The sequence below is a fragment of the Lolium rigidum genome, chromosome 5, assembly GCF_022539505.1.
Source record: "Lolium rigidum isolate FL_2022 chromosome 5, APGP_CSIRO_Lrig_0.1, whole genome shotgun sequence".
Lineage (NCBI taxonomy): Eukaryota > Viridiplantae > Streptophyta > Magnoliopsida > Poales > Poaceae > Lolium > Lolium rigidum.
The window spans coordinates 153,448,963-153,463,010 of NC_061512.1; the positions used below are offsets into that span (position 1 = coordinate 153,448,963).

A 14,048-nucleotide genomic window follows, 5' to 3' on the forward strand; every position below is an offset into this window, starting at 1 on the left:
CTACAACCTATGAACAAAGGAAGAGACAAAGGTTTGGTGAAGATATCAGCAAGTTGATCTTTAGAAGAGATGAACTTGATCTGCAGAAACCTCTTTGCAACACGCTCTCTCACAAAGTGATAATCAACTTCGATGTGCTTTGTTCGGGCATGAAATACCGGATTCGATGAAAGGTACGTAGCACCAATGTTGTCACACCAAAGGACAGGAGGCTGTCTGTGAGAGATCTTCAGTTCTCGAAGAAGAGCTTGTACCCAAATAAGCTCAGCAGTAGCATCAGCAACTGCCTTGTACTCAGCTTCAGTGCTACTCCGAGAGACGGTGGCCTGTTTGCGAGCACTCCAGGCGATCAGGTTTGGACCAAAGAACACAGCATATCCCCCCGTGGATCGCCTGTCGTCAGGATTACCAGCCCAATCCGCATCACTGAATGCAGAGAGCACACCGGAGGGGGCCGGCCGCAGATGAAGGCCATAGGTAGCAGTGGAGCGAACGTAACGCAGAATACGCTTAACAGCAGTCAGGTGAGGCTCACGAGGAGCATGGAGATACTGGCAGACTCAGGTTTCCACCAAACCACTGTTTAACACTAACCGTCCTCTAAAGCCCGTTTGTGCGCGTGAACTGGAAAAGAGAGTACCCAGCAAGACTAGGACAGGAAAATAGAACTCCGCACGACAAGAGCAGGAAAATAGTACTACACCCAACATGCATGACAAGAACAGAAGAAAAACATAGTTGGGAAAGTCCATCGCGATATTATAGACTCTCCTCTCATCTCCTCTCGATTTGGGCACACGTGCAGGCAGGTAGCAGTATATATATCTACTCAAACGCAAACCACGGGGTGTCCTGTCCTGCAGATTAAGACCGCCACTATCGAAAGATGTCCTCACACGGCGTGCAACGCTGGGCACTGACGACCTGCTTGATATACCTATTGCTGTCATCCAGCTGCACGGCGACGGCCGGGAAGGTCCCGGCGATCATCGTGTTCGGGGACTCGACGGCGGACGCCGGCAACAACAACTACATCCCCACCATAGCAAGGGGCAACTTCCCGCCGTATGGGCGCGACTTCGACGGCGGCGTCCCCACCGGCCGGTTCAGCAACGGCCGACTCGTCACCGACTTCCTGTCGGAAGCGCTTGGGCTGGGGTCCTCCGTGCCCGCCTACCTCGACGGCAGCTACACCATCGACCAGCTCGCCACCGGCGTCAATTTCGCTTCGGGGGGCACCGGGATGGACGCTCTGACGGCCAAGGTCGCGGTAAGCTAGATACTCAGCACTCATTCACTCTCCAGTCTCCAGCAATCTGGTACCCTGTCTGCATGCCAGAGAATCATTTTCTGGTGGAGGGGTGAACGTAGGAGAACGTCCAAATAGTATTTACTCCGGATTTTGCTGGATACAAGTCATTTGGAAATTGGAACACTTGTCCCACCGGTTGCCTTTGTTTGTATGATTTCAGCCATTTCCATTTTCCACCTTTACAGTTAGTTGATCTTTTAAGATGCGAGCCTAGATTACTTGGTTAGGAAAATGGATGCATGAGTTCTAACCATAAAACTACCACTTTTCGCTATAGTTCGGGAAAATACCACTTTTAAAAATTTGGACAAAAATCGGCAACTATTTAGCATTTTTTTTGCAATGTGTACTAATCTCAAACTAAACGCGAATTGACAACAACTCTGACTAGCGGAACCCACCGACCAATTTTGCTGACATGGACTAAAACCCATTTGTCAGCCCAGTTAAAAAAATCTAAATATTTAAAAGAAAAAAAAGAAAAAAAAGAGGAAATAAACCTCAGCCCACCCGCCCCTACCGCCGCCCCATCTCCGACACTCCTTTGGCGCTCTCCCTCCCCATGGCTGGAGCACCGCCATGCCTCCCCTCCCTCCCGCCTACTGTCCCCTGTCGTCGGCGAGCACGGCTTGGCTGTGGGCTCGGGCGCACAGGGGGAAGCACGGCCAGGCTCGGTGCGACAGCAACACATGTCCTAGCTCGGCAGTGGAGAGGACGGGAGCGCGGCGGCGACCACGGCCTGACACGGTGGTAAGCACGAACAGGTGGCACAACAGCGAGCACGACCACCGGCACAGACCAGCGCCAACGACCAATGGCAGCGACTTCCGACAGGGGCCAATTTTTTTTATTTCTTTTCCTTTTTCTATATTTCTTATGTTTTCAGATATTTAGATATTTTTACCTCAAGAAATTGCTCAGGTTTTTGCCACGTCATCCATGTAGGTGGGTCCCACATGTCAGATTCGCTATCAATTTATAATCACGGTTCAATTAGTTCATATTGCAAAAATTGCTAAATAGTTGCAGATTTTTGTCTAAATTTTGAAAAGTGGTAGTTTTCTGGAACTATAGCGAGAAAGTGGTTGTTTTATGCTAAGAACTCTGGATGCAGCCACCCAGGTTCAAGCTCCAATGAACGAAGATTTGGGTTCTTATTATTTTCGAAATAAAATAGCTGTAGAAGCTTTCCCTACCGCATTCAATTTTTTTAAAAAAGTTTATCTCTTTTGTTGTTGTGTAGAAATCACTTGTTTATTTCTTCTTGCAGTTACACATTTAATCTTCAGAAATTGCATACTAAAAATATATGCAATGATTATCATCACATCTTGATATTTTTTTCTTCTATTGTTGTTCAAACTTTACAAATTTTTGGAATTTGATTCAGAAATCGAGGTAAATGTGAGTGGAGGGGCTACTAGTGTGGTGCACGTGCTTCACCAAATATGTAGAAAAGCTTACCATTCAACAGGTCGATAGCAGCAGCTTTTGGTAACCAGTCTCAGATTCAAAGGAGCTATAGACCTCTTGGAAATTTCCATTTCTATCTACGACAGCTATGCCATGTTTCAAATGGTGTAGCCAAAACTCATACTTTTAATGATTCTTGTATATTTTAAGATTCCTCATACCATGATATCAAATTCATTTGTTCTTCCACTAGATTTGAACATTGTATTGATCATATCTACGTGTAGTTGTGCCCATTAAACCAATGCAGAACTGTTACGTGTAGGTTTCATTAAAACTATCAACAACTGACGTACTCCAAGCAAAATACAACCAAGAAAACAAGCAACCAATGAGTATATGTCATTCTATGAAGGACAACAACCGTATTCAGTGAAAGAGCAATTAAATAAAGCAACCAAACAAACATTTAATCGCTATCAATGCCTATTAAATCATTTTCTTATGCGGTTTTGTGCGTCCTGACAAAACAATACTATGCTAAAAAACTGAAGCGGATGTGTTTCTTCGATTTTAATAGAATACAGAGTATTATGCAGTACGCCACATTTCTTTTAGGATATACTTCCTTCCTCCGAGAATAAGTCGAATAAGTGCACATCTAACAAAATACAACTTAGTTATCTCTCATCTTTTACGAGTCTCCATTCTATTAATTGAAGAAGAGGAATGAATATAGCTAGGAGATTGGAGGATGGCGTTGGGGAGTGATTACGAGGAGCTAAGTGCATTAATCAACTGCATTGGTAGAGTAGATGTGCACCTTTTTAGATAAATTTTGAATCTAGAAATACACTTATTTGAGGAACAGAATGGTCTTGTAAACTTAAAATATGCAGTTGCTTGATAAAGTCTAGTGTTATATGTTCCAAATAGCCAGCACATAGATAGTTATTGGAATTACAAAGGTACAATGGGTCCTTTGTAGTACCATTCATGTCGTTATAGTTCATGTGGTGATATGTTTGAAATTGGACCCTAAACGCTACAAATTTTCGGTAGGTTTTGGGGGTCCTATTTGACGCAGCCCATGACATCTTAGATTCTTATACATGCATGGGCCATGGTTGGTTCGGCTCATTAACCCATGGACAGCATTTTTTTTTGTATGAATATTGGAATATAACTCTGGTTTTAAAAAATTAAAATTAAAATTTTGATAACCCATGTTAGTAGAACACATACAATTTTAAAATATTTATAGCTTGATATTTATGTTTGTTTGTTTGTCCATATAGTTAATATGAAATGTTCACGCTGTGTTGACTAAAATGTTCATGCTTGGTTTGCACGTATCCATAGACAAGACCGTTATCCCTCGCGCTTTTTACTAGATAGCCACAAACATGCGCATAGTTTATATTTCAACGAACATGACCTCCTTCATGTTATGGTTTTTTTAATAAATGCCATGTGATCGTCTCTGCACCCTATTTTTTTTTAATTTCTGCGTATATATGCTCACTCATTGTAAATACGTATGGCCAATCGAAATTTGATCCTAATTATTATCACAGATTTGACTAGAACGATACGTCATATGCCATAAAAGTTATAACACCTTTGCTCGAATATTAATCCAATGCTATGCTTTTATGTTGGCATACGACTCACATTTTTTCTCTGGAATTCACAAACAAAGTTAGGCTTAAATTTCTCGAATAGAGCGAGTAAATTTCATGTATTCAAAAGATTCTTTTGATATCATATTTTGGCTTTATGCATGAAGCTGATTTTGTTATAACTTCTACTAACTTTGAGGACCTTAACCCCTGTCTTAATCAATTTCAGTCAGTGATAACCCTAAGTCAGCAGCTGGAGTACTTCAAGGAATACAAGGAGAGGCTGAAGCTGGCCAAGGGCGACGCCGTGGCCGACGAGATCATCTCCGAGGCGCTCTACGTCTTCAGCATCGGCACAAACGACTTTATGGTGAACTACTTCTTCATGCCTCTCCGCGCCGCGGAGTACACGCCGGAAGAGTACATCAACTACCTGGTCGGCCTCGCCGAAGCCGCCGTCCGCGACGTCCACGAGCTCGGCGCACGCAAGATCATGTTCGGTGGAATCCCGCCCTTTGGGTGCGTACCGGCGATGAGGACGATGAACCATGACGCTCCGGGGGAATGCAACGAGGAGTACAACCGGGTGGCGCTGATGTACAACGCCGAGATCCGGGCCGCCATGGGCAGGCTCGGCGGCGAGTTCGGGGAGGCGCGCGGGTGGTGTACGCGGATGTCTACGACGTGCCGTACGACATCATTGCCAACCCGTCGGCGTACGGCTTCGAGGAAGTTGCGCAGGGCTGCTGCGGCACGGGGGCTATCGAGACGTCGGTCCTTTGCGGCATGGACGCGGCGTTCACTTGTCAGGATGCTGACAAGTATGTCTTCTTTGATTCTGTCCATCCTTCCCAGAGGACATACAAGATCTTAGCGGACGATCTTATCAGAAATTCGCTGCAAGTATTCATGTGACATTTGTGGCCAGGCCCTTCATCAGTTTGTAGGTGTTGCGTTTATCGCTAGGTGGCTTGGGTTAATCAATATATTTTGTTCTAGCTAGGCTCTTGGTGAATAATTTAATAAAAGGGCAGAGAGAGGAAGAGAGGGAGGGAGGTGTGATGGAAATAATGGCGCCCGGTTCTCTAGGGACTTAAGGAACAGTGCTACACCTACAGGCTCATTCATACGGAATCACGTTATGGGATCAGGTGGAGAGAAGCCAGTAGATCAGCTCCCTAAAATCACAGCGCGCAAAAAATTTCTGAACCAACCGAGCGAACCCATGCCAGTCCGTAGCCCTTCCCCGTAACAAAATTGCCCGTAAGCCCAGCATTATCTTTCCCCGAGTGTGCAACCTCCGACCCATGCACCCGAACGGGTCTAACCAGTGGAAACGGTGATTTCGCCCATACCTGTCGCTATAGAATGCTAAACTTACGGGCAGGTTTGTTACGGAAAAACGTTACAGGCTGACGTGGAGCCACCGGGTTGGTTCAGTTTTTTTTACGTCCCGTAATTATAGGACCATGATCCCTTGGCTTTTCTCCACGTAATCCCCTGGCTTTTCTCCAACTCGGTAGCTCCACGTCAGCCCGTAACGTTTTTTCGTAACAAACCTACTGGTCATTTATAGGGCCATGATCCCCTGGATTTTCTCCACGTAATCCTGTGTCGCACTACAGGAAAACGGCATTGTGCCGACGGTGTGGACCTATGCCGACGGCCAATGGTCGGGGCCGTCGGCGTAGTCCACGGACGCCGAGGGCTGTCAGAACACCGTCGGCATAGCTTCACCGTCGGCATAGCTCCACCTATGCCGAGGGTCACCGTCGGCAACACTTAACCGTCGGCATAGCTACAGGTACGCTGACGGTCACCGTCGCCGCAGCTTCCGCCGTCGGGCTTCGACGCGCGATTGGGCCTGCGATCGGCTCGCCGTTTGGTCCCAGAGCTACGCCGATGGTATAACCGTCGGCATAGCTATTGCCGTTAGGGTCCAACCTAGTCTAACAGCTCCAAGATATGCCGACGGTTATACCGTCGGCGTAGGCTCAGCTTTTTATTTGGAAAAGTTTTGGCTAGTTCAAGGGTTTGGTTTTTTCTTAGTAATTTTTGTATGCATGATACTTAATGGAACTTTTTGCTTGGTTTTATTTTCTATGTATTTAGTAATGTTTGCATGCACGATTACTTTATATGTTGTTTTACCCTGAGCACTAGAGTTAATCTAGAGATATGGTTTAACTAGTACACATCATTTTATGTGACCTAATACCTACAAAAGGCCATTTGGTCGACTATATATCATTGGAGGCCGGTCAAAGGGTTGATCTACAGGGCTCCCGGATTAGGGTTTCGTCTACCAGGGAAGAATATTGAGGTAGGATGGGCTAATTGTTGGTACTACATATTAGTACTATACTAAACCTCAACCACTTCGATTTTTCTCAGATTTTAGAACTTCTTTTTGAGTTAATGTGGTGCTGAAACGTGTATTTTCTTGTGGTTTAATCTCATCTGGTTCTTTTCTGTGTATCATTTCGGTGCCCTGTAGTGTTTTCAATGGCAGTTAGAGGATTATGGGCAGCAGACACGTGCATTACTTTAGTTTTTTTCCCTGAATCTTTTGTACTGGGATGGATTGGTGCTTTTCTGGTGTAGTCCTAGCTCTAACATGTTGGAACGGCGGTGGGCTCATCCTGACACGGGTGATCAGTTAAACCGCTTTGACTCGCTATACGTGGCCTCAGACTCGAGACTCCAAAAAAAAGAGTTATTTGCAGCCTACGCCGCCCCAGATGTCCTCCATATCTCCACCGGCCGGAGCTCCTCCTTCACCGCCTCATCCATTCCCCCTCCCGGCGCCGGAGCTCCTCCTCCTCCCCCACCCACCCCCACCCCCCCCCCCCATGACGGAGCTCCTCCTTGCCCCCTCCATTTCTTCCGTTCCCGATTGGGGATCATCACCGGCCGCCGGCTTGGCTATGGGCACCGCAGACGGTTCATCATGCCCGCCTGAGTGCTTGGCCGTCTCAGCGTGCTTCCATGGTGACGCCCCGTGCAGCAACGGCCGCCGTCTCCGTTTGTTTCCTCTGTCTCCGACGAGCGCGGCGAGGCGCGTTGCGGCTGGCTGAGGCCGCTGTCGAATCCGCCATCTCGCAGACGACGAGCATGAGCCGTGAGGAGGAGGCGCGTCGCGGAGAGGACTCCACCAGGACGTTGTCTACTTCGCCATGCCACCGCCGACGAGCTCGAGGAGGAGGTGCGATGCGGGGAGGGCTGCACAAGGCCACCGTCGACGCGTGCGAGGAGAAGCCCGTCTTGAAGCTGGTCCTTTCCATTCCTCCCCTTTCTTCCATTTGCAGTATGGTGCTTAATCCCTTTGTTCTCTCTATATTTGATTTGCAGAATTGCAATACAGGACTGCTACAGCGGGTGTCAATACACGACACACGACAGATGCCTGATTTATCCGTGTGATACACACGCTACATGTAGTTAAATGATTTTTCTTTGCCCATGCAAGTGAGAGTTTATGGACGAAAGTGACCATGTGTAGCAATTCGTGTCACAAATTCTGAAGAAATTGAGATATAAAGAAATAACATGTGCAGTTTGAAGTCTGAAAAAAATACAGAGGAGGCCTGGAGAGGATTGAGGCCCTCTTTGGATCAGCGCTGAAGAAGGCGACGCTGGAATCTTCATACTTTCCATGCGAGGTGGCATGTTTTACTCCGATAGTCATTCTCAAATATTCTAACGAAACATGTACATGGAGCTGAAACCTCAAACATATATTTTTATAAAGAATTTAGATCTTTGGTGTTGGTGAGTTTATCACTTTTAACTGAATCTGCTAAAGAGGTTTGTACCACAAAGTAGTTTAGTTACTCAAGCTCTTTTCAGATTTATTTATGTCAAAAAGGTGGTTGAATGAGTAGCTGAACTAATGATGATAATTGTGGTTCATGCATGTATATGCAGAGTTCTAAACTCATATTGATTGTACAACACGCCCATGAAGATGCACATATTGTTTTTATTGCAGATTCTTTCTTTTTTCTGTTCTATTGAATAGTCGTAACTCATAAGAAGCATTTAGGTAAAAATCAACTACGCTTAAGTGAGGAGGGGTATGTTCTGAAATTTTATTTTTGTTTTCCAGAGGTTGTTGCTGATCTGGCCACAGGAATTCAAGGAAGGACCAGAAGGGATAAAAAAAACTATAGAGGTATACTTTTTTCCTTTCGTAACTGATAGAATGTGCTTGGTTCTCTGATATTATTGTTGCATAACATCCTGTGTTTAATACAAGAAAAGGTATATTTCTACAAGATAAGGGGATGAATGCAGCATATTGAATAAGAAGAGAACATGTTGAGGCCGTTCTCCTTGGCCTTCTTTCAATTTTGAGATGGTTGCATTGTTCCTTGATTTTTTGGTTATACAAATTTTATATGAATTGGATGAAGATCCATTGGTATATGTGAATATGTGATGATTTGGAGACTTTTTCAAATTTTCCTTTTCTGCGAGGATGCTGGAGGTGATTTAGAAGGAAAACTATTGGACCTAGAAGAAGTGGAGTCAAGAGGTTTGCCAGCTTATTTTTTATGTTGTTCTGGATGGTGTTGGGTGTAAAGTCGGATGTACATTTTTTTTGTTTTTCATGATGACTTTAGAATCTTGCTGATGTTATCGATAGCTCAAAGTAACTTATTCTTATGTTCAAAGTGTTACTTCTATGGCCTATAATGTAAAGTATGAACATCTTGCATGCAATGGTATGTCTTCCTTCTCTCTTCATTACGCTCTGCAATGATCATTTTTATTTGACATCCATAAGTTCTTTTGAGGTAAATAACACGTAGTGTGCAGCCATGGTTATTATTCTAGACCCTTATGTTTTTCAATGATAATGTAAAATTAGTGAAATCAAAATGCCACGCCAGAGTAGTAAATAATTAAGAAGGTCTAGATAAACCAATTGCAGGTTATGTAGATGAAGTATATAAATAGATGCTCCCATCCGATGGTTACGTAGGTATATACATGTTACATTTCTCCCGCTGCCCCAAAACAGCTTATTGTTTACAAGTAATCATGCTAACCTTTTTATTTCTAAATGGTACATGTTTAGCTGTTTGTGCAAAGTTTCTTGTTTTATATTGTAGATTCAACGTTTTGAAGGCCGAACAAAATTTCAGGGACAGATAATCTTGCTTTTAACTGTATCTTCAGCTCTCCACTTTCCGATTTTATTATTTTCAGTTAAGGAAACTACAAGGATCTATTTCATGGTTTAATGCAACACTACTTTACAATGGGAGATCCGCTTTTGTGTCAGATGCAATTGTTGGATATGGATGTGTATTTATCCAAAGTTTTAAATAAAATTTAACGTTTTGTTAGCCCATGAGTTGGCTGCCTTGGCTGAGAGATTTAGGTATGTCAGAATCCTGATCAGGTAGAGTGTCGAGCAGTGTGCGTTCAAAGTTTTGTAATCGATTGTAATACCCGAGTGACAACATATAGGAACCTTTTCACCCTAAAAACAAGAAGACAAATAGAATTGAAAATCTAGCTTCATGAGCTCCAGGCCTATCCTTACTAGAATTCTTCATTGTGATGCTTACTTTGTTTCTGCTAGTGTTTTCAGAATGTCAGGCTATATGTGATTGATGTATTTATGTTTTCAGAATCTCAGACTGTAAGAGATTGATGTTCAGTTCAACTGTATTGATGAAATGTGCAACATGTTGTCTCTTGATCTTAAGAAGACATTATATGATGTCTAGAATTGCACATAACCAAATCCATGAGTTAAGTGATTCAACTCTCAACAGGCTTGCATGAAAACTTCATGCACCTAATCAAGAAAAGAAACAAAGGCCCCGGCAGGTGCTGATCGATCCTTAGTCATTTAATCGAAAGCATGAATCTCTATGTTATTGTTCAATTTGTTCATCTACCTACACTATATCAAGCATTGAATTTAAGTACTTGACCATGTAATGTGACTCAGCTAAACAAAGCATATCATGAAATTCTCTTGGCCGACAACAGAATATGTTCTTTCTGCCGGTCCACTATGATTCATGGTATGCCTACAATGCATGGTTTAACATTTATTTATTGTATAGTGCATAATGCACTACTATTTTTATCACTGTGACTTCTTTTAACAACTATCTTTTTCAGTGTATGGTTTTACTTAATCTGAATTTACTATTCATATATTTTCTCATGGTAACATAGCATACTGTTGTATGTTGGCGACTTGGCGTGCTTTCCTTTCTACATAACATAGAACTCTGCCCTTGCAATGTTTACAATGAACTAGATGACATATCCATAATATTTCGCAGACCTTGCTCTATCATTTTCATGTCTCGGATTAAAAAGAACAATTTTCATTCTCTATCCAAAGCACAGGCGCGGCGTGCCGCCGCGCCAGCCATTGCTAGTTCCTCCTATGACCTAACACAACACAAAGTAATAGAAAAGTACATGGTGAAGTATCATTGGAGGCCGGTCAAAGGGGTAGATCTGCGGGGCTTCTGGATTAGGGTTTCGTCTTCCCGACATTGATGATTTCCTCATACATGGGCTAGCACTTGGTAAAATCTAGGATCTGTATGTGGAAACTCCTGCTACGGCTCAAACGGAGCCTACTTTATGGTAAATTATTCCCAACCTACGGTTTCCATGTGTATATGTCCTAAACAAACCAAAGCAAATAAAAATTTCCATTGGTAAACCCTCGCACGGAGAAAGCTATAGGGATAGATCTGCGGGGTCCCTGCCCTAGGGTTTCCTAAGATACATATCACCAGACGCCACGTTGCACCTATGCCGACGGTTAAACCGTCGGCCCCGCCGTTACCTCAGCTCCGTTAGTGGTGGCGCGCCGACGGTCAAGCGATACCGACGGCCAGGAAACCCCGTCGGTGTGTCGAGCTATGCCGACGGTGAAGATACGCCGACGGTTTTCCAGCTATGCCGGCGAGCAGCGATGCCGACGATGACGCGCCGACGGTAACCGTCGGCATAGACCTACGCCGACGGTTTTAGTTGGTACGCCGACGGCAATAACCGTCGGCACCGTACCGTTTTCCTGTAGTGTCGTGATTTCGTAAGTTTGAGTGTGTAGGTGTAGCATTGTTGGTGTAACACCGTCTCTTTCGATGCACAAGATGGGGTCTCAACCTCTAGCTCCTTTCCCAAAAAAAGGGCTAACGTGGCTTAAGGGTGTTTTAATTAAGCACGAGAGACATCCAAGCGGTTGTTGCCTGCAAATGACAGGTCTCGTTGGCCTTGATGCAAGCTCTTCCAGAAGGCAATATGAACAAAACCCCTCCGTTTATAAGACGAAAAAAACAAACAAAAGCTTACATTTACATTCGAACAAATCCAGATAGCTAGCCTGTAACCATGCTTGCTCGATCGCCCTGGATTAGCATGTTGTCACTTGTTTCGTAGTAGTAGCACATATGCACATCCATCGTCCCATCCAATTAATATGCTGTTTGCGAAAGCTAAACAGTATTTAGAGGAACACATGCAGCGTGGTGTTCATGACTGTATCGGCGAGGATACTGTACATCCTCTCAGTGGGATGGATCGCATCGAAGAAGACGTACTTGTTGGCGTTCCCACAGAGCTGCATCGAGGTGCCCAAGCCGCAGAAGTAGCCGGCCTCGAACAGCCCTGTCCCGCAGCACCCCCTCTCAGCGTTCTCAAAACCTGCGACGCGACCATCACAAAATTAAATTAGCAGAAGTCACGTAACTACTTTAGATTATCCACAATAAAAATATTATAAGTGATATCATGTGTTGATAACAATCTGATATGACATACCAATTAATAAGATCATGTACACAAATTTACATTCAGATTCTGCAAAATGTTAAATATGATGAAACCATAATACTATCTTATGATATTATGCATTGTAAAGGTGGTATCATAAACTAATAGCATATGCATAATACTAGCGTACGATATTTACTACTATTATTATGACTAGTCTTAGAGTTACAATGTTATACATCGGGAAAAAACAAAATGTCAGGAATGTTCTCATCCGTTATCGAAAGAAGAAGAATGGTGTATGCAATCTTGGATACTCACTTTTCAGGTACTATTGTCTGTTGATGCCTATAACTTGCACCTTCTCTTTTCTGAAAAAAAAAATCTGGAGTGCTACTGAAAGCGAAAGGGATACTTATGCCTATGCATGGATTGAGCAAATGTAGAGGGGGCCAAGAAAAAGTCTGAAGAACGTTAATGCATGCATGAGGCGGCTACTGTGCGTGCAGCAGGGGTTGCATGATGCAGAGACAGGGCATGTGGCGCCCATGCCGTGCATTTCGTTGCGGTGCTGCAGTGCACCATTTACTCGAAACGATCGAACGACGTGAATATTAATGCACCCTAGCTACTCACTGACTGACTGAGAGATCGACCTCTGGATCTGCATGCACAGGCGCAGCACGTACCGTAGGCGCCGGGCTTCCTGACGACGGCGTCGAAGAGGTCGTAGGTGTCGGCGTAGACGAGGCGCAGGCCGGGGAGCTCCCGGTTGAGCTTCGGCACCAGCTCCCCCCGCAGCCTGCCGTTGAAGCTCCGCGCCACGGCGTTGTACTCCTCGTTGCACTGCCCGGGGTCGTCGCGGTTGCCCAGCCGCTCGGCGGGGAGGCAGCCCATGGGGGTGAGCCCCGTGAAGTCCATCTTCCGGCCGCCGAGCGCGTGCACCTCGCGGACGGCCGCCTCCACCAGGCCCAGCAGGTACGCCCCGTACTCCGCCGCCGTCGCGTACTGCATCCGCCGCTGCGGCAGGTTGTAGTAGTTCTCGATGAAGTCGTTGGTGCCGATGCTCCAGATATAGAGCGCCTCGCCGACCACCTCCTCCGCGCCCGCCTCGCCCAGCTTCGACAGCCGCAGCCGCTCCCTGTACTCCCTGAAGTAGCCCAGCTGCTCCGCGATGCTGATCACGGACATGATGCCCGCGGTGGCGTTGTCCAGGCCGGTGGACGCCGACGCGAAGGAGACCCCCGTGGCCAGGTCGTCGATGGTGAGGTTCGTGTCGAGGTACGCCGGGATGGTGCGCGGCAGGCCGAACGCCTCCGAGATGAAGTCCGTCGCCAGGCGGCCGTTGGAGAAGCGGCCCGTGGGCAGACCGTCGGCGAAGTCGCGCCCGTACGGCCAAAAGTTGCTCCGCGCGATCGTCGGGATGAAGTTGTTGTTGCCCGTGTCCACCGACGAGTCGCCGAACACGATGATCGCTGGCACCTTCTTCTTCCCGTCCGCCGCCACGCCGCCGCGCAGCAACAAGACCAGCAGCCACGGCAGGTACTTGCTGATCAGTGACGACATTGATGGGTCGGCCGCTCAACAGTCTCGTTGGGAAGAAGGATCTTTCTTTCCTCTCGTGAGTGTTTGGTGAGGGGTGTTGGAGTGTGTGCAGCGTGATGAGGATATTAAGGAGCCGGCCGAACGAGTTATATGGGCCGATGTGTGCACCAGATAGGGAAAAGTCCAAAACGAACCCTAAACTTGTTTTTTTTTTGAACAAATCCTAAACTTGTAGGCAAAAGCTAAATTGAACCTCAACTCGTAATCCCGAAAATAAGCACCACCGTACTTTTATATCCCGGTCTATCTTTTTTTCTTTTGTTTTCTCTCACAACTTTTCTTGGAAGTGCGCGTCGGACGAGCCCATGGACATGACCGTACTAGCGACTAGTGGATGT

At 45.6% G+C, this 14,048-nt stretch overlaps 1 protein-coding gene, 1 long non-coding RNA gene and 1 pseudogene across 3 annotated transcripts; 2 read left to right on the forward strand and 1 right to left on the reverse strand.

The window, feature by feature from the left end:
• Window positions 1-886: 886 nt before the first annotated feature.
• Window positions 887-5,262, forward strand: LOC124651247 (annotated as a pseudogene).
• A 2,328-nt stretch (window positions 5,263-7,590) lies between these two features.
• On the forward strand, window positions 7,591-9,042 carry LOC124656557. Of its 2 annotated transcripts, XR_006988766.1 has the most exons (3): window positions 7,591-8,009; window positions 8,456-8,521; window positions 8,827-9,042. It is a non-coding gene; the product is annotated as an uncharacterized LOC124656557 (long non-coding RNA). The 2 variants fall into 2 exon arrangements; XR_006988765.1 differs by having other exon boundaries at window positions 7,591-8,521.
• Window positions 9,043-11,839: 2,797 nt separating this feature from the next.
• Window positions 11,840-13,671, reverse strand: LOC124651584 (GDSL esterase/lipase At2g42990-like). The gene is made up of 2 exons (XM_047190641.1): window positions 12,795-13,671; window positions 11,840-12,036 (listed from the first exon to the last, which is right to left on the reverse strand). Exons 1-2 carry the CDS (start codon window positions 13,669-13,671, stop codon window positions 11,840-11,842), a joined length of 1,074 nt encoding a protein of 357 aa, XP_047046597.1.
• Window positions 13,672-14,048: the final 377 nt, after the last annotated feature.